Source organism: Brachyhypopomus gauderio, chromosome 19 (assembly GCF_052324685.1).
Source record: "Brachyhypopomus gauderio isolate BG-103 chromosome 19, BGAUD_0.2, whole genome shotgun sequence".
Classification (NCBI taxonomy): domain Eukaryota; kingdom Metazoa; phylum Chordata; class Actinopteri; order Gymnotiformes; family Hypopomidae; genus Brachyhypopomus; species Brachyhypopomus gauderio.
Window position 1 is genome coordinate 15,523,711 of NC_135229.1, and position 24,802 is coordinate 15,548,512.

At 40.8% G+C, this 24,802-nt stretch overlaps 1 protein-coding gene across 19 annotated transcripts in view; it reads left to right on the top strand.

Annotated features, from left to right (window-relative positions):
* Positions 1-24,802, top strand: part of znf407 (zinc finger protein 407) — a 133,047-nt gene that overhangs the window by 18,179 nt on the left and 90,066 nt on the right. For all 19 annotated transcript variants that reach the window (XR_013122497.1, XR_013122498.1, XR_013122499.1 and 16 more), the window contains exons 4-8: positions 836-910; positions 13,857-14,023; positions 15,307-15,390; positions 15,848-15,968; positions 20,115-20,293. Coding sequence is in view for 10 of the 19 variants with exons in the window: in XM_076982272.1 (XP_076838387.1) it covers positions 836-910; positions 13,857-14,023; positions 15,307-15,390; positions 15,848-15,968; positions 20,115-20,293 (626 nt within the window). In the remaining 9 variants the exon portion in view is untranslated. The remainder of the gene's footprint in view (positions 1-835; positions 911-13,856; positions 14,024-15,306; positions 15,391-15,847; positions 15,969-20,114; positions 20,294-24,802) is intronic.

Genomic DNA, 24,802 nt, shown 5'->3' on the forward strand with positions numbered 1-24,802 from the left:
GCACACACACACTCACGCACGCACACGCACGTACACATACACACGCACACATACACACACACACCCGCACGCTCAAGGTGGTTGTGTGTGTGTGTGTGAGAGAGAGAGAGAGTGAATCAACAGACAGCTTCATTGGACACTCTGATTTTAGTTGTTTTCTTCCATAGTGGCTTATCATTGTTTTAGATTCAAATGATTTATTATTTATTATTTATTTTATTTTTTTTTTATTATCTTATTACTACATATGCTATAATTTATTTATCACATTTTACACATGATTTTAAAGAACTCTGTTACTGAGATCAATAGCATGGCTGTGAGGTAATTAGCAATTTTTGTGTAAACTGGATGAAAATTCTATTTTTTTTTTATTTAGTGCCAAGTATGATCTTAAATATATTGATTTTAGTAATTATTTCCACCAGTTACATTTGTGTCATGGATTTTTGTGTCACTTGGTTGTGTAGCCATTCTTAGTTTTATTTTTAACAATGAGATAATATTAAAATCAGTATCTGCTTTACACAGACTTAAACTGTGTTAAAGTAGAAATGGAGGCCTGTTGAGATTCAGTCAAACACATAGTTTGGTGATTATTCAGGGTTTTTGTTTGTTTTTGTTCCTCATCCTTGTTAATCTAAACAAAAACAATTAATCCAGATATTACATTTTCTAAGCGGATATTTTACAACATACTTATTAGTCATCATGAACCTCCCTTTTTTTTAGCTACATTAGCTAACATTCAGGGCAAGTGGAAAATTGATATCGCCTACCAGAGATGCTCATATTTACCTGGTTTATCATTCACCTGTTCCTGCTCTTGCTGCAGGTGGGCGTTTGTGATGAAGAAACACCTGAATACACACTTGTTGGGGAAACATGGACTTGGTCAGCCAAAAGAGAGGTAAATAAACACACACACACACACACACACACACACACACACACACACACACACACACACACACACACACACACACACACACACACACACACACAAAGAGAGGTAAATAAAAAACTAATATATCAGTCCTCCCCCATCCCTCTCTTTAACAGACCACCCTGCTTTCTCTTGTCTTATAAATCTTTCTCTTTCTCTCCCACACACATACACATACACACATTGTAATTAAAGGGATGTAATTTCTGTCTGTGTGTTGTCTGTAAAGTGCCAGTTGTTTGGGTCTGGTTGTCGGATGTGTGTTTAAGCTGTCAGCTTGACTTGCCGATGTGTTGAAATGGGGTTGTGAAGCTTTTCTGATGTACATAAATGAGCTTTTCCCACAAAGCCATTTCTTCTTATTTCAGTCGAACTCCCTCAAACTGACGTAACTGACAAGACAATATATCTATATGTGATTAGTGACTTCATACACACACACACACACACACACACACACACACACACACACACACACACACACACACACACACACATATATAATATCTTCATTTCACAGAGAAAAATAAAGTGTGTCTTTTGCTCTGTGAAATGAAGATATTACAGGCATTCAGTTCTGCATCTGGCTGTAGAGGAACACTGAGGGTTCCTTTATAGGGTGAAATTATGTGTGTTCTAAAGAATCGAGGAGACGGTGGCTACACAATGAAAGTGTAGGAATGTGGCAATTTTCCAATGTATCTATTCCGGAATACCGGTAGTTTCCATGCAAAACTTCTATGGTGTTTCATACTCATTTGATTATAGCAAGAGCATTTTAATTGTTTGATGTTCTTCCTTATTCTAAAAACACAACCTAGCTGGGGAAAAGTATGAATGTTAAAGACTTACTTAAACTATTATCATAATTCCCTGAAACCTATTAAATTACACAAATACACAGAAAACTGTTCACACTGCGAAAGACCATAAGGGCATCACGTTGCCTAGCAGTGTTTAATTAGTGGAGGGTATTAGAGAGGACTTACTAAGTGGACAGACCTTGAGATGTGTGGGTTAGGGACAAAAAGGTCCCATTTGAACTAAAATGAATGATAAACAGGAAATGTGGACAGACTAAATGCCGTTTGACATGTCAGTGAACTAAAGACACATTGTACATGAAGCAATGAACTACATCTAGGAAAATGCATAAAACACAAAGGTACATGGAGATTTGGGATAGGAGATTTAAGGGTGTGAGAGAGCTGAGGGGGGCTCTGTTGGCTCTGTTGGCAGGTTAGACAGCCCAGCAGTGTCTGATTGATAACTGCAGGCTCAGAGAGTCGGAGGCCATTGCAGTGGAGGGAGCTGGGGGGACCGCAGCACAGGTCCTGCTGGGGGGGGGCAGCGACTGCAAACATATGCTGTGTGGCAGGCAGAGGAGAGATGGATTACAACGGGGCAGCGTCAGAGTGCCTGTTTCATCCCTGTCTCCACGGCCCTATCCACTTGGTATTTTTAGAACACTGGGGAGATCTGCTAGTCACAAGGAAAGCAGGGTGAGAGAGGGAGAAAAAAAAAGAGAGAGAGAGAGAGAGAGAGAGAGAGAGAGGGAGAAGAGGTTTGCTGTAGGTTCTGTGAGTGTGTTGGGGAAGGGGACAGAAGTGGGAAGATGACAAACTCTGGCCCACATGACAGGCTGTCAGGATACTGAAACACATTCCTTACCGTCTGAAACATGACACAACTAGGTCCCAATTTCACTTGGGCCCACCCCTTGTTGCAAGGTATCATGGGAAAAGGTTAGTGTGTGTGTGTTTGTGTGTGTGTGTGTGTCTGAGAAAGTGTCTTTTGCACCTAAACAAGAAACACAATAAGGTCGAATTTTCTAGAAACTCGTTAGTGCAGAATTTTCTAGAACTCCATCAGGATATGAAGCCTTACATATAAGAATGTATTTTAAGGTAATATAAATTTAAATGGTCAACACTCACAAATGCATTTTGAATCTGCCCCAGATACTTTTACATAACAAATTAGCTGTACAGAGCAGTAACTAACAGTGTTCTTAATGAACATAAATCTAAGGTGCAGCCTGGTACTGTATCACATGTGTTTATTGGAGTAGGTTGAAGCCGGGTTATGAATATAGTGCATGAATAAGCTGTGTGTGTGTGTAGCGCTGAATGTGATGCTATGTCAGCAGTATTGTGTGGTAGCCTCAGTGTTTCAATGTGGGAGAGTAGGTGTGTTACTGTGTGATGCATACGGTATGTGTGTTGGTAGCTGTGTGTGTGTAAGTGTAGGGTGTACTGGCTGTTACTGGTGTATGTTTACAGATACCCCAGAAGTTAAGCCCACTGTGGGATGTGGTGGTCTTGGTACACTGGGCTTGTTGCACTCATAGTGTGGGCGTGTTTCTTACTAAACCTCAACATTGCAGTTTTTTAAATGGATGTTTGTTAATATTGTATTCGTATAAAAAGTCCAAAAATGTGGTAAATAAAAATTTAATTAAAAAAAATGCATAAACAATCGGCATAACATTGTTTTGTTTTTGTAATTAATTTATTTATTCTGCCATTACTAACAGAAGAACAGTGGTGTTCGCAAGAAACATTTAGAAAAATAGGAAGAAGGGCTTCAGGAAATGCTTGTAAATGTTAGGAATGTTCATGGGTACAAGATCACAAAGTACTTATGAACATATTGGGAAATCCACCCGATACAGCATTTGAAAACACATCACACTCAAAAGATGAAAGGAAGAACAGTAAGGTCCTTCTAGCACATTCTCCCATTTGTAGCCACACTTAAAGACTCAAAAACATCTTCATAAAAGGCAGTGCCGAAGCACAAAGCATTTCTAAACAAAGGAATTCAGTCGTGGATGACCAACTGTTCTTTCGTTTAGCAAATGTTGAACGTCAAATGGTAACAGAGCATATTGAGCCTTGACGCACACAGAGCATATTGAGCCTTGACGCACACAGCCTGAAATGTTGCAGTGATGCTGAAAAGGGGAGTGATCATCAACTTCACTAACTCTGTACAAGTCAGCACGCCACGTGTTCAGGAATAAGGAAGAAGTGACATTTGAGCAAAAGGCAGCTTGAGTTTTGTCCTTTAATTCCTTTAGCTACAGTGTTATTCTCAGCTTAACCAGCAGTTGTTCTAGCACGCAGTTCCCATTTAATTCCCTGTCATTGATTTGCTGTGTTAGTTAGGGAGTACTAGGATTAGCAAGATGCTAATATCTGGAGTTTAAGGTTAGTCAGGAGATTGGACCTGGCTGGTTTTGTTTGCTTAAACTTCCATCAGATGTGTCAGTCATAGTACATCTGTAAACAGCAATGGTTCGGCCTAAGAGCTTTGTTAAAACAGGAGTGTGTAGGTGTACACTAACAGGAGCGTGTGGGTGTACACTAACAGGAGCGTGTGGGTGTACACTAACAGGAGCGTGTGGGTGTACACTAACAGGAGCGTGTGGGTGTACACTAACAGGAGCGTGTGGGTGTACACTAACAGGAGCGTGTGGGTGTACACTAACAGGAGCGTGTGGGTGTACACTAACAGGAGCGTGTGGGTGTACACTAACAGGAACGTGTAGGTGTACACTAACAGGAACGTGTAGGTGTACACTAACAGGAGTGTGCGCAGTAATGCTCTAAACCAGGGGTACTCAACTGGCGGACCGCGGTCCGGATCCGGACCCGAACGCTGTCCTGTCCGGACCCCCCCCCCCCCCCCCCCCCCCACAACAAGCCTGCCTGGTGACGCTTCGCGAGCGGCGCGAGGGTCCGCACGGCGAAAATGACGTAATCGCTGTGGCTCCGCGTGTGCGCGAGTGCCTTCGTGCCGCGCTTCAGCGCAATGAACAAAGTCATGTTTTCAGGGTTCATACACCTTTATAAGGTGGAATTAAAGCACTTGTACGTCACTTTCAAGGTCCATTTCAATATTTCCCAGCATGTTAAACATAATTAAGTTAAATATTTATACATATACTCGAAATAATTCGCTTTTTATCACATTATGTAATGGTTGTTTATTTAAAAAACGCCCAATCTTCACGTCTTCACGTTCTCTCTTCGTCCTGGAATTACAAGAGGCTCGTATTTGTTAACCTAATACAAGAGAACTATTCAGTCAGACAGCTATTTGTTGTGAAACAACAAACAAGTTGTTTACAAGTAGTTACAATTAGGGCTGAACGATTTTGGAAAATAATCTAATTGCAATTTTTTATCTATAAATTGCGATTGCGATTTAAAATCGCGATTTTTCCCCATTGTTCCACTTCAGGAAACTCTGTTTCGGGGGGGGGGGTGTAAACAGAGGCGGTCTTTGCATAGAGGCGTTGCTAGGCAATTGCCTTGGGCCCCTCCCACTGTAGGGCCCCCTTGTCTAGCTAAAGCCAGGTTCACACTACACGACTTTTCAGTCGTCAGGTTTTTGTGCCGTTCGCACTACACGACTGGTTGTGCTGTAATCGCAAGTCTTTCAGTTGTGGCTTTCACACTACATGACTGATCGGTGACGTGGGCTCACGAGTTAAACGACTGGGGAATCGCCACTCATCTGGCTGCCGTCCAAAAACACGAGAACACGAAAATGAAACACTCGCGAGAACCAGCAACACCACGAAGAAAATAAAAACAACGTACATGTACTCCACATTTTCGTTATTATTATTTTTTTTTACCGTTTAACCACTCCATAGTCTCAACATAGATATAGTCAATCGCACTATTTCTCCAGTGCTGTCACAATAACTTAAACACAGTCTTGTAGTAAAGTTGTATGAAGTTAGACGCTGCTGTTGACTCACAACATATATCTTGTTGGGCTAGATATTAAACATGCTAGATATTAAACATGCTAGATATCTGCCGGTCGTCTGCGATGAGTTGGCGACCACTCGGCGAGCGTCTTTCGGTGCTCGCACAGTCGTGTAGTGTGAATTGCTGAATGATCCCCGATTTGCGTCCGACCACAGTTTCTGTCGGCGACTGAAAAACCAGCCTAAAATCTTGTAGTGTGAACCTGAACTTATTTCTCGCATATTAATGTTGATGGGCCCCCTAGCTAAATTCGCCTTGAGCCTCCAAATTGCTAAGTCCGCCACTGGGTGTAAAATGGACTAAATTTAAGTATTATTATTATTATATCGTGATCGATCTATCGCCTGTGGTTGGCGCCAGAGCGAACTACTAATTTTTTAGTCTAAGACGCTCAATGCGTGAGAGTTGGCAGCCCTGCAGGTATAGCAACTTGGCTAAAATATGTGCGTGAGGGCGTTTGGTAGCGCATATCCAGTGTGTTTAACAAAGCCATGAAGCCGGGCTTGTTCACTATATTAACGGGCATCATGTCTTTCACTATGAACTCTGTTACTGCCCGAGTTATTTCAGCGTGCCGCTTCGAATTACATCCATAAGGAGTTACACTTTCAAACGGTTCGGTCAGTGAACCCTGTCTGCTGGACCGCGGTCAAGCTATCCGCGCTTTCGCGATTCATCCGCGCTTTAAATCTTATTGCGCCTATATGCGTGATTTTACGGTATTTCGCTGCTCACCGCATACTAAAGCTGTATAAGCGCAGAGAAACACTTTGGCGTATTTGAAGATGCAGCACTGGTCGTTGGCATTTTAGCCTTACAAATATCATACGAGGCTTTGTGGTGTTTTTTTAATGCTGAAGGTTTGTAGTGTTACCTCGCGTCGTAGCAACAGTAGCAAGGCATGTTTTGCAGGGTACCTGACGTTGAGCAGCATCTTTTTAAAAGCCAAAGTAATTTCACACAACTTATGTGCTGCCCCTCTTTGGTATTAGACTTTCAGTTGTGTCAGCTTCTGTCGAGCCTGAAGCCATTGTGCAACAAGTTAAAGTGCGCTGTGTTAACTTCACTTCTCCACCTCCCTGCCTCCTGCTCGGGTTTGCTCCGTTCGTCCTCGGCTCGCTCCCAAGTCACGTGACCAGTTTAAATCGCAGCCTGTGCGATTAGACAATCGCGTTTTAAAAAATCGCGAAATTATCGCAAATGCAATTAATCGTTCAGCCCTAGTTACAATTTCAAGCATTTTAAAGTACTTTAACCTAAATTCCAGCACTTTTCAAACCTGAAACATATAGCAACATTAAAATTGCTCAGGTAAATGTTCATTCCCCTGTTTTGAGGGGTGTTTCTACCTCATATCGTTTCGGACAAAACGCCTATCGTTTCGGAGAACACTGCAGTGACGCTCGCGAAAGTATAAACGCCTCCACCGTTCGCGCACCGTCCCCCCCCCGCTCAACAACTTACGTTCGCCACCCCCGCCGCACCGGACCTCAGGTCACAGGTATCTGCCAAAATTGGACCGCGGACAAATTTAGTTGAGTACGCCTGCTCTAAACTGTAGACTTCTAAACTGTAAACTTCTTTAAAAGTAGAGTTTTAAAGGTCGGACGTGAACCAAACAGTCACTAACTGCAAAGGCTGTTGAGCAAAAGTTGTTGCGGCGGGTGGTAACGAGCAATCTGCTGCACCACCCATAAAGCTCGCTTATACTTGATGCATCGTGACTGGGTTAGAATTACCATCCCACAGACACTGGGTTAGATTTAGGATTAGAGACTGGTGCAGATTACAGTCAGGCTAGTGCTGACTAAAGCTAGGCTAGTGCAGGCCAAAATCAGACTGGTACAGACTAATGTCAGACTAAAGACAGACTGGTACAGACTAATGTCAGACTAAAGACAGACTGGTACAGACTAATGTCAGACTAAAGTCAGACGGGTACAGACTAATGTCAGACTAAAGTCAGACGGGTACAGACTAATGTCAGACTAAAGTCAGACTGGTACAGACTAATGTCAGACTAAAGACAGACGGGTACAGACTAATGTCAGACTGGTACAGACTAATGTCAGACTAAAGACAGACTGGTGCAGACTAAAGTGTTGATAATACTGACGTAATGGGTATAAGTAGAAGGATGAGTTTGTAACTCATATATTCAGCACACTTACCCATACAATAAAAATCTAAACATGTATCTGAGCTTTGATCTGTCCAGCTCTGTGTGACACCCTGAGAGATTGAGAGCGTTGCCTGTCCACTTATGCTATTGAAGGATTAACCTCAGTCTGTTTTTGAATATACATTTTCTAATCCAGGGCCACAAGGGGGTGCAAGTGTGGTGGTGGAGTCCTGGGCATTGCCTTCTGGAGATGTGTTGTCATGTATATTAAACCACTACTACCACATAACGTGAAGAAAATGTTACTGTTGTACAGGTAATGGTAAAGTTTGTAGAACTCTACCTAATATTACTAAAAGTAAGACCTTGTTACTTGAGAACTGGGCAGATTGACCACCCTACTATTTTGTGGGTGTCCGTGTGGTGACACTATTGACTGGTTGAACTATTTAAAAATTGGTTGAAATATTTATACTCAGAATCTTACTTCACTTTTAGAATAAGAACGATGAGAATTTATTACCCAGAAATGTTGATACTGCAGACATCAGTTTATTCAGATTATTTTCTGTTCATAGTCTTTCACATAAATGAAACAGGTAAATCAATGGCTGCGGAGGCAAATAAATTCTTTAAAAGTCAGACAAAATGATTTTCTCAATTTTTTTTTCACATTTTGTCTCTCATAGTTGAGGTCTACCTATGATGTCAATTACAGTCCTCTCTCATCTTTTTAAGTGGGAGAACTTGCACAATTGGTGATTGACTAAATACTTATTTTCCCCACTGTAGCAGATGCTTTTAACTAGAGCAATTTACAAAGTGCTTTTCATCTGTTCACAGAATGCATCCTAATTAGTAGCATAGACAGGTCAGAATTCAAGATACCCTTGAACTACTACTAAACTACAGGACTCAATGCCCTTACCTAGTATTCCAAGTAAACATAGGCTCAAACTTAAAGAACAGGAATTAAACTGATACAAAAATAACAATAGACAAACACAATAAAATACAATATAAAAATACCATATCAAGTTCAAGTTCCTTTTATTTGTCTCACAGGGGAGAAATTTTCCTTAGACAGAGGGCATACTGTAGTACAACACAAGACATAAATGGACAACACCATGTGAACAAATAACGTATCATGAAAGTGCATTAAGTGCGTTACAATTGTGTGCCATTACATAAAACCAGACACACAGGGATACAGTCAAACATTGGTGTTATTTAGCATCTTGTTGACAACAAGGTTTGACTGTATCCCTGTGTGTCTGGTTTTTTGTAATGGCTTCTTGTGGACCATTTTGTTCAATTACCACCACAGGTTTTCAATTGGATTGAGATCTGGACTATTTGCAGGCCATGACATCGACTGAATGTGTCTTTTTCCAAGGAATGGCTACACTGTTTTGCTCAATGGCACAATGCCTTGTCATCTTGGAAAATTATTTCATCATCTCCAAACATCTGTTCAATTGAAGAGATGAGAAAACTGTCCAAAATGTCAATGTGAACTTGTACATTGATAGAAGAATTAACCACAGTCATCTCCCCAGTGCCTTTGCCTGACATGCAGCCCCATATCATCAAGGACTGTGGAAATGTGGTTGTATTGTATTGTGCAGTCTCTAGTAATCTCTAAGCTGGACTACTGCAATTCCCTACTTGCAGGTCTTCCTCTACGGGTCATCAGACCTCTACAACTAATTCAGAATGCTGCAGCACGACTGGTCTTCAATCTACCCAAGTTCTCACATGTGACTCCTCTACTACGCTCTCTTCACTGGCTTCCAGTAGCGGCACGCATCAGATATAAAACCTTGATGCTTGCTTACAAAGCCAAAAACGGACTGGCCCCTCCCTACATGATGTCCATGGTCAAAAGCCGATCTGTACAGCAAACACTTAGAACCTCAAGCTTGGCTTGACTTGAAACTCCATGCTTAAAGTCTCATGGAAGACAAAGCTCCAGACTATTCTCCATCCTGGCTCCAAGATGGTGGAACGATCTTCCATTAGCTGCTAGGACTGCAGAGTCTATTGCTATCTTCAAGCGTAGACTGAAGACTCACCTGTTTGTTGAGTTCTTACCAGAGCACTAATTCAGCTGATACTACTTGCCATTGTTCTTAAATTGTATGTCTGTTTATGGTTATTTGTGCTTCTAGGCAAATGTCTAACTTGCAAAACACTAGGTAATGATACTGACTCCTGTAGTTTAGTAGTAGTCTGACTCAATGGTTGTAACGCGGCGGGTATGGTGACGTAACCACTGCGTGAATATACTGAGAGGCGGACCCAAGTGCCGGCTCAGTCTGGCACAAAAATATGTGAGAATAGTAAATGCGGAGTTAATGCATACACACACAGTGGCAAAAACTCCAACACAAAATGACGCGGAAAAAACTCAACGCGCAAAATGAAACAAACCGGGAACACTCGGTAGAAAAGGGAAACAAAAACAACACGAAAGACTCAACGCGTAAAACGAAACTCAGGGAAACGTCAGGGAAAGACTGACAGCAGGCAAACGCTGCGAAAAAACAAAACAATATAAAGTTAAAATATAACTTTATAATAAAATAAAAGATAAACTGATAGGAAGTAAAAAGCTTGGGGAAAACTTGAGATAGGCCAGAGAGTGGTGCAGGAGATAAATACTCGAATAAGTAAAAGAACAAGAGAGAGAAGATGAGAGAACAAGAGAGAGGGAGAGAAAGAATAAGGTGGCGAGACACCTTTAACTTAAGAATGCAACAAGAGACTAGTGTTGTCACGATACTAAGAATTACAACTTCGATACGATACTTTAAAAAGTATTGAAATTCGATACGATTTTCGATACCAAAGTCAGATACTGTGCTCATTTCCGTTTTAAAGGCTTTTTATTTATTTTTTATAAACAAACAAATGAATATTGTATTTTGTTTCACAAATGTCAAATAAATAAAAGGTGTAGTCCCTACCACATTAAAACAGAAAAATAAATAATTGCACATTAATATAAATTAACATAAATAATAGTAGTGCACTCTGGAATTCACATTTAGAAGTTAAAAAAGGCTAGTGCAAAAAGTGTATTTTAAGTATACTTTAAACAACTTTAACTCTTTAAGTAACTAAAACTTCAGTATTAGAGTTCAGTATTCATAGATGATTGATCCATTGTAGTACGATCACTCTTTTTTTCTCCCTGTATGCTGTCGCACTTACGGCTCTTAAACCAAGAATATGACATTTGCTAGGATACCATAATCGGACACATAATTTTGTATGCTATAATACTAGAAATGGGAATAATCACCAACCTCTTGGAATGTTTTGTACAAATATGCGTGCCTTCAGGTGTTTGGCCAGATTCGTTGTGTTAAGCTAGGTTTAAACTTTCGTGAGTGACCGTAGCGCGCGAGTCCGCACACCTTGTCCGCGTGCTTGAAAATGCTTGAAACAAATAGCTGTCTGACTGAACCATTCTCTTGTATTACGTTAACAAATACGAGCCTCTTGTAATTCTAGGACGAAACATGAGAGAACGTGAAGACGTTAAGATTGGGCGTTTTGAAAATAAACAACCATTAAATAATGTGATAAAAAAGCGAATAATTTCGAGTATATGTATAAATATTTAACTAAAGTTTAACGTGCTGGGAAATATTGAAATGGACCTTGAAAGTGACGTACAAGTGCTTTAATTCCACCTTGTTGGTGTATGAACCCTACAAACATGTCTGTTCATTGCGCTGCGGGCTACTGCTCCTGTTAGCGAGGCTACCGCGATTACATCATTTTCACCGCACGGACCCTCGCGCTGCTCGCGGCGCGTCAAGTATAAACCAGGCTTTAGCGCCCTTTGTTGAAATGTTCCGAAAGCACCGCTTGCAAACTGGCTTGTTCATGTCCTTCGGTTTTCCATCTGTATCTGCTTCAAATCCAAAGTATTTCCACACAGCACTTCTGCTGCTTTCCTTGTTTAATTAAGACGAGCTGAGAACACACTGCGTTTGTTTTAGCTCCCATTTCAGCATTACCAACTGTTCTGTGCATTACGGAACCTTGGGTGGGTCAAACGAAAGCGCATTTTATGTAAAAAGATAAAATGCTTTGTGCGTGTAGTTTTTCAACAAGCTGAGGACGGTCCGCAATATTGCTTGTATTATCAGCCATCGTACACCGTTTCTTCTTATTCTGCAGAGAGGAGGCAAGCGCTGCACTGCTGTACGCGCACACTGCCCCCGTGTGGCACTCTTTGGAAATACTGCTCTTAAAAAAAAAAAAAAAAAAAACGCACTTAGTCCTATAGCACCGATACTAAGCAAACTGGGTATAGTACCGTTTTTAATGACGAAGTATCGCGATACTACTCTAGTATCGGTATACCGTGCAACACTACAAGAGACTGAGAGACAAGAGAAAGGGCTGAGAACTTACCGGCATAACCAAAACGAATCAGCAATGATCCGTCTCCAAAAGCTTCCTTAAGAAGCCATGGCAACAGGTGAGACGGATCATTGCTGATTGCGTTGATGTAGTCTAGGGCTGACTCGGGTGCCCCTAGTGGAGGTAGATGGTGTGACATCCGAGCCAGCCCCGACAATGGTGTCTTGAATTCTGGCCTATTTGTACTATTTCCTAGGAAGTATTCTGTGATCAGAAGCAAAGCACTTTGTAAGTCGCTCTGGGTAAGAGCGTCTGCTAAATGCCGTAAATGTAAATGTAAATGTATTCTTCAGTCCTCTATAAATCTCACTGGAACGACACCAAACAAAAGTTCCAGCATCATCACCTTGTCCACTGCAGATTCTTGACTCATCACTGAAGAACTTTCATCCAGTCGTCCACAGTCCATGATTGCCTCTCATTAGCCCACTGCATCCATCTGCGGTCCATCTTTTCTGTTTAGGTATCAATGATGGTTTTCTTTTAGCTTTCCTGTATTGAAATCCCATTTCCTTTAGGTCATTTCTTACGGTTCAGTCACATACAATGGCTCCAGCTTCCTCCCATTTATCTGTTTAGTTGTACTTTTTTGGTTTTCAAGACAAATGGCCTTAAGTTGTTTGTCTTGACGCTTTGAGGTCTTTCATGGTCTACCAGTACGTTTGGCTTTAACAACCACTCTATGCTGTTTGTATTTGGTCCATATCTTGGATACAGCGGACTGTGAACAGCCCACATCTTTAGCAACCATGCGTGAAGAGTTACCTTCAAGACGTTTCACAATTCTCTCTTTTGTTTCAAGATACATTTCTCTTGTTGGAGTCGTGGTTCTTGCCACTCCACTCATCCAGCAGCCCTCCAAGGTGTCATGACTGCAGGTGTTTTTACCTGCAGACTAACGAGCAGATCTAATCTGAGGCAGATTTAGGGAAAGGAAATTGACTGGGTGTGTCCTTATTTTCTACCTCCAATTTGAGTGATTCCATACTTTTTTCCTCAGAATCGAGTGATTTCATATTTTTCCCGGTGCAATAAAAGTAACATTTACTTTATTTCCACAATGTTTTTTTTTTATTTCTTTTAGTGTTTCTAGAAGCCAACAAGTTGCACTTTGGAATGACCTCATTATTGCTTCATGTTTTTGATCCGAGTTTGTTCTACAGAATAAAATGTCTGAATGAGTGCTCATCCCAGACTGGTGATTCCATACTTTTTGCCAGGGGTTGTATTTACACAATGATGTTGGTTATGCAATACTAAACCATTAGAGTGTCACATAGTGATCAGCCTTTCAGTGGAGTTGGGATTGAGTGTTTGAATGTTTAGGAAACAGTCACAGTTTCTTTAGTGGCCTTGCAGTACTTGACTGAGATTGTATAGAAGGACTGAGCAAAAACTAATTGCTACATATAATGAAACACCTGTGTGTGTGTGTGTGTGTGTGTGTGTGTGTGTGTGTGTGTGTGTGTGTGTGTGTGTGTGTGTGTGTGTTCGTTCCTTGATCAGGCGTTTTTACCTGACTTTTATATTTTTTCCTGCTGTGTCTCTTCTCTTGTAGGAAGTATGAGTGTGAGATCTGTGAGCGGAGCTTCAGTGAGAGATGGGCTCTGAACAACCATATGAAGCTGCACACTGGAGACAAGCCATACAAGTGCACCTGGCCTACCTGCCACTACGCCTTCCTCACGCTGTCAGCCATGAAGGACCACTACAGAACTCACACAGGTGAAGAACACCTACATGAATACATGGACGTACTGAAAGACAAGCAGCTGTACAGGTTTAATTTGAAAGGCATAACCAGGATCTGGTGTTTGGGGGAAAGTAGCAGATCTCTCACGTGTGTGTGTGTGTGTGTGTGTGTGTGTGTGTGTGTGTGTGTGTTTTAGACAAAAATGTGACTTTATAGGATAGCCGCAGAAAAAAGAGGCATCCTACGTTGTCAGCACTGCAAGGGCAAAATATTTAGTTTTAGTTACAGGGGTTAAGGTTGGGATTACATTTATGGTAGAAAATCATATGCAAACATATTTGCATAAATATTATATATATGTAATGTATGACTATGTACTGACATTACAAAAGAGCAATGAGTGTACTATGAGTGTTTGGATTGGTGTAGAATTAATGTATATATATTACTGAACTGGATACAGTAGGTTGTTACTAGCTGCAGAGAAATAACTTCTGAATAAATTGATCAAACATAATAGTCCCACCTGGACCTCCATAGCTGCTCCATAGAGGTTTCAAATAGGGACCCAATTGATTTGCTCATTGCTTCAGTTTGTTGTAGTCTGGTGATATGCTGACAAATCTTCATATTTTCTCAATTAATTTCCCTGAAAAATGAGACCCAAAATGGCAAGTACATCAATATAGCAGTGGACCTGGTGTCAGAAATTAAGCAGTAAAATTAATTGCTCTCCCATCACCTTCTGCTAAAACACTAATGAGAGAGGCCATTAGGGCTTCATGCACACACATCTGAGGTTATCCAAAACTCTCTATTACACACACACACGCACGCACGCCACGATAGACATTTAATACACTGTACCATGTAAAGGGTTATGGCAATGTACATGTCCTAAAATGCTTTAAAGCATAACAACAAATATTTTAAAGAGTGAACTTTTATTTTTATTTATTTAATTATTCATGCATCCATTTCAGTAGAAAGTTATTAGTATTCATAAAGTATCCCTGCTGTTATTTAACAGTTATGTGTAATTGTCATGTTTGCTGTTAGACCTTCACAGTGTTTTTACGTGTATATGTGTGGCCAGGACACAGTAGCCTGCTGCCTCCCATCAAAACAACTTGTTTAGAGTTTATTTCTGCTAGTCTCTGTATATGATATTTTCATTGGTGAGGTCTTGTACACAATGATCAAGGTCTGGTGATGTTTTAGACTGTCCTAAGGTTAGGTTAAGAGTATTAGGTGTTGGGAGTTGGGATTAGAGTGAGAGGTGCACTGACCAAAGTCCTGTTACTCACTGTGGCAGGAGAAAAATCATTCTTGTGTGATCTCTGTGGCTTTGCTGGTGGGACTCGGCATGCTCTCACCAAACATCGGAGGCAGCACACAGGTAGCACACACACACACACACACACACACACACACACACACACACACACATGTACCCACACTTACACACACACACACACACACACACACACACACACACATGTACCCACACATACACACACACATACACACACACACACATGTACCCACACGTACACACACACACGTACCCACACGTACACACACACACACACACACACACATACACACACACACACACTGTACCCACACACATGTACCCACACGTACACACACACACACACACACACACGTACCCACACACACGCGTACCCACACACATGTACTCACACGTACACACACACACACACACACACACAACATTCACTTACACCTTTATGCATGCCTATGGAAACAATCATATGTATGTGCATTCATGTTTGTGGATCTTTCTGCATATGTACCTGTGTTTTAGACTGTATTTCCTGGCTTTTACGCAGGTGAGCGGCCATTCCGGTGTCAGCTGTGCAGTTTTGCCTCCACCACCCAGTCTCACTTGACCCGTCATAAACGCGTGCACACGGGGGAGAAGCCCTACCGCTGTCCCTGGTGTGACTACAGGTGCATGTTCTACACTTGTAACTATACCACTTACTTTATCTGTATAAAACTTTATATGTAGCCCTGTTCCCACATTCCTTCCTGTTACCTACATTCCAGTTATGGAATAGTTCTGTAGCATGGAAGATTCTGGCTAATCCCCAGAATGCATAATTGACTTGTTCATTTTTAAAAAAATAATTGTAATAATAGTAATATGAGTAATAATCGTATAATCAAACAGAATAAAATGGTCCCTGTAGCTTTCCCATTTGCTAAATGGAGGATACAATAACCTTAACCCTTAAATATATTGGGTTAAATAGAATAAAGAAGCAGGATTTTCTTGTGAATATTACCACTGCAAGAAAATTTCTTTCATTACTGTTCCGTTACTGTTATTGATTTTTTTTTTTATTTAAAGACACAGCACTACAACAGGCATTTGCTTTTATTTACTACTTTACTGAAGTAATCAAGTTTTCAAAAATTAATCTGTGAACCTTTTTGTAAGGTTTAAATTTGTTTTAACTTCAAAATAACTATAGAAGTAGGGGACAGAGACAAACTCTCCACTTCAGTTTCTATTGTACAACTTTCTGATACAGTTTAAACTAGATTTTATATAAATGATGTCTAAATATTTTATATACAGTACCTTAGGCTTATATATGTATTATTACCTTTGATGTGCCCTCTAATGAGTGTACAAAAAAGTACTACAAATACCTTTTCTATTCCTTTAGCTTTAACAGTCTTAATGTGGACTCAGTTTTAATGGTCTTTTATGACAGCATAACTGTATTCTGAAATACATTACAGAGGCAGTACACCATCATTAGTTGTCTATTCAGGAGAGGCCATTCAGTACTGTAGTAAATGTTGTATAGCTATGTCTGGTTTTGGGCAGATCCACACTGAAAAAAATAAAGCATTGGCTCAATGTAATAAAATTGAATTAATCAATCACACAATTTTTTTTTCATTGACTCAATCCAAAAAACTTAATTCATGATTAAATGAATTTAGTTTTTTGGATTGATTCAATGAAAAAAAATTCGTGTGATTGATTAATTCAATTTTATTACATTGAGCCAATGCTTTATTTTTTTCAGTGCAGCGGGCGAACATTGTTTCAGGCCACCATATCAACACACACAAATGACCAATCAGTTTGAAAATGTTCAGTTTTCTTTCAGCATTTCAGCATTTTTTTTTATCCCTGACGCTAACTTTAACCCAATGTTTACTTTTAACCCATAACACTCACATTATCCATGAATTGTGTAATTGTGAGTGTGCGTGTGTGCGTGTGTGTGTATGTGTGTATGTGTGTGTGACCAAAAGTGTACAGGCCTTAAAGAATAGAACATTTCAGAAATGTGATTTTTACTATTCAGAAATGTTCTTTCTGAGAGAAGATAGATTGAGAATCCTTTTTAGAATAGAACTTTTAACTTTGAATAGAGTCTTTGAAACATACATGGTTAAGCAAGTGCTAGAGGTTAAGCATGTGTTTAAATTAGAAAACAAACTAGGCCCAGTTATGTCAAATGTCATTTGGAGTTGTGCAGGGATACTCTCACTGGTAGGAGGCTTTGTCTGTGTGAGTATGAAAATAGAGTCAAGGTTGTGGGTGTATACCTGTTTGTGCACATCTGTGTTCTTGTTACAGAAGAAGAGAGTCTACAGTGTGAGATGTGGTTATGAAACACTGGCAATACAATAAAAAAGCACTGGTGAATGTGATATAAATGAAGAGTGACTGTAGTGAGTTACTGGTTTTAGCCACAGTGTTATAGTGTAAGCATAGTATTATAGTTAGGATGCCTTTCTGCCCTTTACATTTAGTCCACAGTAGTAAAGAGCCAATAAAGAGAAGTTGCCAAACATGCCAACATGTGATTTGTACGTTCCTGTGTCACTAAGGATTTACATCTGCCACTCACCCCGTGTGCCATTTATATAAATATGACCATTACATAATCATAACATCACTACGGATTCCTCATGGAAAAGTAAGAAAACGTACTTTCTACTTTATCGGTATCTGACTTACTTGCTGAAATGTTGTGCATTTACAGCTGCGGAAGTTGTATGACGCCTGCTGGCAGTCTGGCTAACACTAGTAGTGATGGAGATAGTAGTGATGGAGATAGTAGTGATGGAGATAGTAGTGATGAAGATGGTAGTGATGGAGATGGTAGTGATGGAGATGGTAGTGATGAAGATGGTAGTGATGAAGATGGTAGTGATGAAGATGGTAGTGATGGAGATGGTAGTGATGGAGATGGTAGTGATGAAGATAGTAGTGATGAAGGTGATGAAGATGGTAGTGATGGAGATGGTAGTGATGAAGATGGTAGTGATGGAGATGGTAGTGATGGAGATGGTAGTGATGGAGATGGTAGTGATGAAGATAGTAGTGATGAAGGTGATGGAGATAGTAGTGATGGAGATAGTAGTGATGGAGATAGTAGTGATGGAGACAGTAGTGATGGTAGTGATGGAGATGGTAGTGATGGAGATGGTAGTGATGGAGATGGTAGTGATGGAGATGGTAGTGATGAAGATGGTAGTGATGGAGATGGTAGTGATGGAGATGGTAGTGATGGAGATGGTAGTGATGGAGATGGTAGTGATGGAGATGGTAGTGATGGAGATGGTAGTGATGGAGATAGTAGTGATGAAGGTGATGAAGATAGTAGTGATGGAGATGGTAGTGATGAAGATGGTAGTGATAGAGATGGTAGTGATGGAGATGGTAGTGATGAAGGTGATGAAGATAGTAGTGATGGAGATAGTAGTGATGGAGACGGTAGTGATGGAGACGGTAGTGATGGAGACGGTAGTGATGGAGATGGTAGTGATGAAGATGGTAGTGATGAAGATGGTAGTGATGGAGATGGTAGTGATGGAGATGGTAGTGATGGAGATGGTAGTGATGGAGATAATGACTCCTGCTGCTGGCTGTCTGGCTAACACTAGTAGTGATGGAGATAATGGAGCTTCAACCCGAATGCAGGGGTTCTCAACCTTTTGCATGCTGCATTTCCCCAACATTGCTTCAATGCAGTCCCCCCCCTCCCCAGCGCCTCCTATAATTAGGAATTGGCACCATACCCCTGATAAGAATTTTATGCTTTAATATTGTTATTAGTAATAGTATTATTACTAGGCTGTAGAGTATCAATATCATCTGCATGTTCTACAGATGCAGGTAGGTGATCTTCATCTTCCTTGATTTGTTTTCAAAGTTATAGATTTAATTTTAAAGAATTAGTAATGATTTAATTATATAAAGGCTCCTGGCTCCATGAACTACACCTTTGATAACATAGACATCAGCAGATAAAATTAACTAACTTGAGCTAGTTCACTTTATTTTGACAATTAAATATGTTTAGAAATTGTGCTTCTGGCATTCACATGTTCAAAAATAGGAGAGAGTAAAACTAGCTGTTTTATCTGTGTGTGTGTGTGTGTGTGTGTGTGACGTTAAAAAGAGATGAGCGTTGTTCACAAAGCTTCTTAAGGTTTCCAGTATCTGGTACCAACTGTCACATGTTTAAACAAAGCAACCTCTCTAGAAACAAAATTCTTCAGCAGAGACAATTTGTCGGTGATTTTTTATTAATTGTAACATGCTGAGTTTCCCCCTTTCTTTATTTTCCAATATATATACACACCTGTAGCTGGTGTCTGGGTTATACATATCAGATATTACATTTAATTCCATTTTATTTCAGTTATCTATCTATCTATCTATCTATCTATCTATAGAATAGTGACAGTATAATTGTCAGAGAAGCCTTTAGAGAGGTCTGCAATTAAAGAATTTAAATGAATAATGTGCTGTAGACTAAGCTATAAATAAATGTAATGACTGAAGTTGAATCAAATTGAATAATAATGCATATGTGGATTTATAAAAAGCTAAAATGGTATTACAGGTAGCAACGTACCTAAAAATGTACCTAATATTAAAAACATAACTAAATACCTAACCTAATATTACCTACCTAATATTAAAGCTAAATTTGGCTGGGCTGCTCTGGTCTCAGCTTTTCCTAAGCATAACAAAGTTGATTTCTCTCTTTCATTATTCATATACTTTTTATTATATCTATAATAACACATTTCCTGTCTGTATCTTATTTTTCTCAGATCAAACTGTGCAGAGAATATTCGGAAGCACATCTTGCACACAGGGAAGCATGACGGTGTAATGATGTACAACTGCCCCAAGTGTGACTACGCCACAAATGCCCCTATGGATTTTCGCAACCACCTGAAAGAGATGCATCCAGACATTGAAAACCCTGACCTGGCCTATCTGCATGCAGGTATGTTGATTACCACAACACATCTTCATGGTTAAAGTATAGTATTAGATTTCTGCATATACAAAACTGTGCTTTTATTTTATTTTTTATTGTCTGTGACATCATCACTGGTACATGTAGTGCCTGTACAAATGAAGCGCTGTTAGCACAGATCTGTTTCTGTGTAGCTGTATCTTCCTCAGTGATGTCTGGATGTCTGTGGAGACTCCAGATCAGAACAGGGTCCTCTAAAGCAGTGTGAGGGATACACTGTGTATGTGTTTTGATAAACAATGCAAGGTCCCCAGATCTAGAATACCTGATCATCTTATGCAGGCCAATATGACTACCGAGACACCTGAGACCTCAGGGTCTGTACATCCTCACATAGGCCGACATGGACCTGGCACTCAAGAACCTGTATGAGGTTATTGGCATGTGAGGCACCTTGAGGCCTCCACTGTTGTCTGGGAAAGTCGCTGCCAAGTTCCTTCAGCTGATCACATGCAGCACATGAAAAGCATGCAAGCTGATGATTGTTACATTGTGAAGTTCACACAACACTGAAAATGTGAACCACTGTGTTTAAAACGGGGAATCATTTAGGATAATCATTTAATAGTGCTTTTAACAATAATAATAAGTAAGCCAAGTATCCCCTTTGAAAGACCAACAAAGCAGTTACATGTCTCAGGTAAAATCTGTACACATTCCAATATAACGCATACCAATTTGAATACCATATGGCAAGGGGTAAACTCGATGGACTTTAAGAGGAAAATTTGTTAGTTACCAGTGCTACACTTCCAGACAAACTGAATGCTTTTTAAACAAAAATCTTACTGAAGCAAATTACACCGTGCCTTCAGAAAGAAACCCCACTACCATTGACTCAAAAACACTCTTTGTAGCCCAAACTGACGCGAGTAGATCCTTTAAGTGTGTTAACACATGCAAGGCAGCTAGTCACCCACAAACTATCCAATCCCAGTCACACACAAACTACCCAATCCCAGTCACCCACAAACTACCCAATCCCAATCACCCACAAACTACCCAATCCCAGTCACACACAAACTAGCCAATCCCAGTCACACACAAACTAGCCAATCCCAGTCACACACAAACTACCCAATCCCAGTCACCCACAAACTACTCAATCCCAGTCACCCACAAACTACTCAATCCCAGTCACCCACAAACTACCCAATCCCAGTCACCCACAAACTACCCAATCCCAGTCACCCACAAACTACCCAATCCCAGTCACCCACAAACTACCCAATCCCAGTCACCCACAAACTACCCAATCCCAATCACCCACAAACTACTCAATCCCAATCACCTACAAACTACTAAATCCCAGTCACACACAAACTACCCAATCCCAGTCCCCCACAAACTACCCGATCCCAATCACACACAAACTACCCGATCCCAGTCACCCACAAACTACCCGATCCCAGTCACCCACAAACTACTAGAGGTGTGCCAAAAAACCGATTCATATATCAAAAATCGATTCTCATTTACTACGATTCAGAATCGATTTTAAATGTCCCAAAATCGATTCTAAGTCGTGGTGAAGTCTTGCGTTACGTAATTACAAAATTACGCGAGACTTTACGCAGCATGTTCTGGGACACACTCATGCGCGGAAAAGGTTCAAAACACATGGAGGAAAGAGATATTCAACCTGTCCGGTCTTCATTTAAGGCAAAAATATGGGTTCATTTTGGTTTTTACCGAATGCCGGGGAAGACCGAACTGGACACAATGTAGCTCGTGTGCAAGGCTTGTGTAACGCGGTGAGCACGGGAGCGTTAATATAGAGAAGGGTGAGAAATAATATAGAGAAGGATGGACCCAAGTGCCGGCTCGCAAGAGCAAGACGTTTGACACTCGTCAAATGTATTAGCGAGAGGGAAACGCGCACAGTGACCCAGAACGAACAAACAAAACAACACGGAAGACTCAACGCGCAAGAGAATAGAAAGCGAAACCATGAGGGCACGGAGTAAATAGAAACAAAAAACCAATGCGGAAAATACAACGCATGAAAAATAACACTCAATCGTAGTGAGACGGGAGGAAGAAACAAAACAACAACAGTAACTAAAAAACAGCGCGGATAAATGCAACGCGAAAACGGAACCAAGGACACCAGCAGAAGTAACTGGCAAAAAACGCTGCAGCAAAATAAAACCCTTCCCAAATAAAGGCAAAATGGATAGGAAGACATACAGGATTGGGAAAACTTGAGATGGGTCAGGAAGCGATGCATAAGATACTCAAATAAGTAAAGAGAAAGCATAACAGAGAGAGGTGGCGAGACACCATTAAACGATAAGCAATCACAGAGAAAGCAGAGACCGGCTGAGAACGTACGGTTACGTCGGTTTAGTCTGGGACTGACTCTGGTGCCCCTAGCGACGGCTGGGGGAACTGCATCCGAGCCAGCCCTGACAGCTCGCAAAATGAAGCTCAAGAATTTTGGTAACAACAAAAACCATTTTATTTTACCAAAGCACTTAATTTTTGTTAATTAAATGTGAAAGACACTTAATTTTCTGTATTTGTCGTTCTGTCTTTCTGTAGTAGATCATGCAGATTTTATAGACTGAAGCAGACATTTTTATAAATCAAATCATTTTTTGAATCGAAAATCGTTTTGAATCGAAAATCGATTTTTGAATTGAATTGTGGCCCCCAAAATCGGAATCGAATCGAATCGTGAGATAGTAAACGATTCCCACCCCTACAAACTACCCAATCCCAGTCACACACAAACTACCCAATCCCAGTCACCCACAAACTACCCAATCCCAGTCACCCACAGACTGAATCACTGCAGACATACAGAGGAGTATTGAAGCTCACCTGCATCAACACTTTCTACCCATGTAAACATGTGTAGCTTTTACTATGTTGCAGCATAATTAAATCCATTAGCTACTCAATTCCGTTAATTTTACCCAAAGTGCTGCTTTGGTAATCAGGAATGTGTGTTACACATAGAGCTCCAATTATTGAGCTATCTTAGAGGATGAGGAGTTTTACTGTGTCTGGGTGACTTTCAGCACTAATCAGTTAAAGTACGAAAGCTGAAGTCTAAGTTTAGGAAAAATCTCCACCATTAACATGACAGTGAAGTTAACATAAAGGAAAAAAGACACCTGCTACTTGTTGAGTGGTGAAGTGTGTTGTTCATTACTGATGTGTGTGGTTCCTGTTGGAACATGTAGAGAGCGGAGGAGAGTCCAGAGACAGCAGTCCCAACGCAGCTCAGTGACTGTAGCAGGTGGAACTCCTGGAGAGTGTGTGTATGCACGTGTGTTTATATATGCATGTCTGTGCTCTCTTGGAGAGTGTGAACAATATGGTTAAAAATGTGTGTGTGTAATTCACAAAAAGTTAGGTATATTTTGTTATACCCCAACAAAAGCCAACAATGGTGGTTATACCCCAAACAAAAGCCAACAATGGTGGTTATACCCCAAACAAAAGCCAACATTGGTGGGTATACCCCAAACAAAAGCCAACAATGGTGGTTATACCCCAAACAAAATCCAACAATGGTGGGTATACCCCAACAAAAGCCAACATTGGTGGGTATACCCCAAGCAAAAGCCAACAATGGTGGTTATACCCCAAGCAAAAGCCACCATTGGTGGGTATACCCCAAACAAAAGCCAACAATGGTGGGTATACCCCAAGCAAAAGCCAACAATGGTGGTTATACCCCAAGCAAAAGCCACCATTGGTGGGTATACCCCAAACAAAAGCCAACAATGGTGGGTATACCCCAAACAAAAGCCAACAATGGTGGGTATACCCCAAACAAAAGCCAACAATGGTGGTTATACCCCAACAAAAGCCAACAATGGTTGGTATACCCCAACAAAAGCCAACATTGGTGGGTATACCCCAAGCAAAAGCCACCATTGGTGAGTATACCCCAAACAAAAGCCAACAATGGTGGTTATACCCCAAACAAAATCCAACAATGGTGGGTATACCCCAACAAAAGCCAACATTGGTGGGTATACCCCAAGCAAAAGCCAACAATGGTGGTTATACCCCAAGCAAAAGCCACCATTGGTGGGTATACCCCAAACAAAAGCCAACAATGGTGGGTATACCCCAAACAAAAGCCAACAATGGTGGGTATACCCCAAACAAAAGCCAACAATGGTGGTTATACCCCAACAAAAGCCAACAATGGTGGGTATACCCCAACAAAAGCCAACATTGGTGGGTATACCCCAAGCAAAAGCCACCATTGGTGAGTATACCCCAAACAAAAGCCAACAATGGTGGGTATACCCCAAACAAAAGCCAACAATGGTGGGTATACCCCAAACAAAAGCCAACAATGGTGGTTATACCCCAACAAAAGCCAACAATGGTGGGTATACCCCAACAAAAGCCAACATTGGTGGGTATACCCCAAGCAAAAGTCAACAATGGTGGGTATACCCCAAGCAAAAGCCACCATTGGTGGGTATACCCCAAACAAAAGCCAACAAT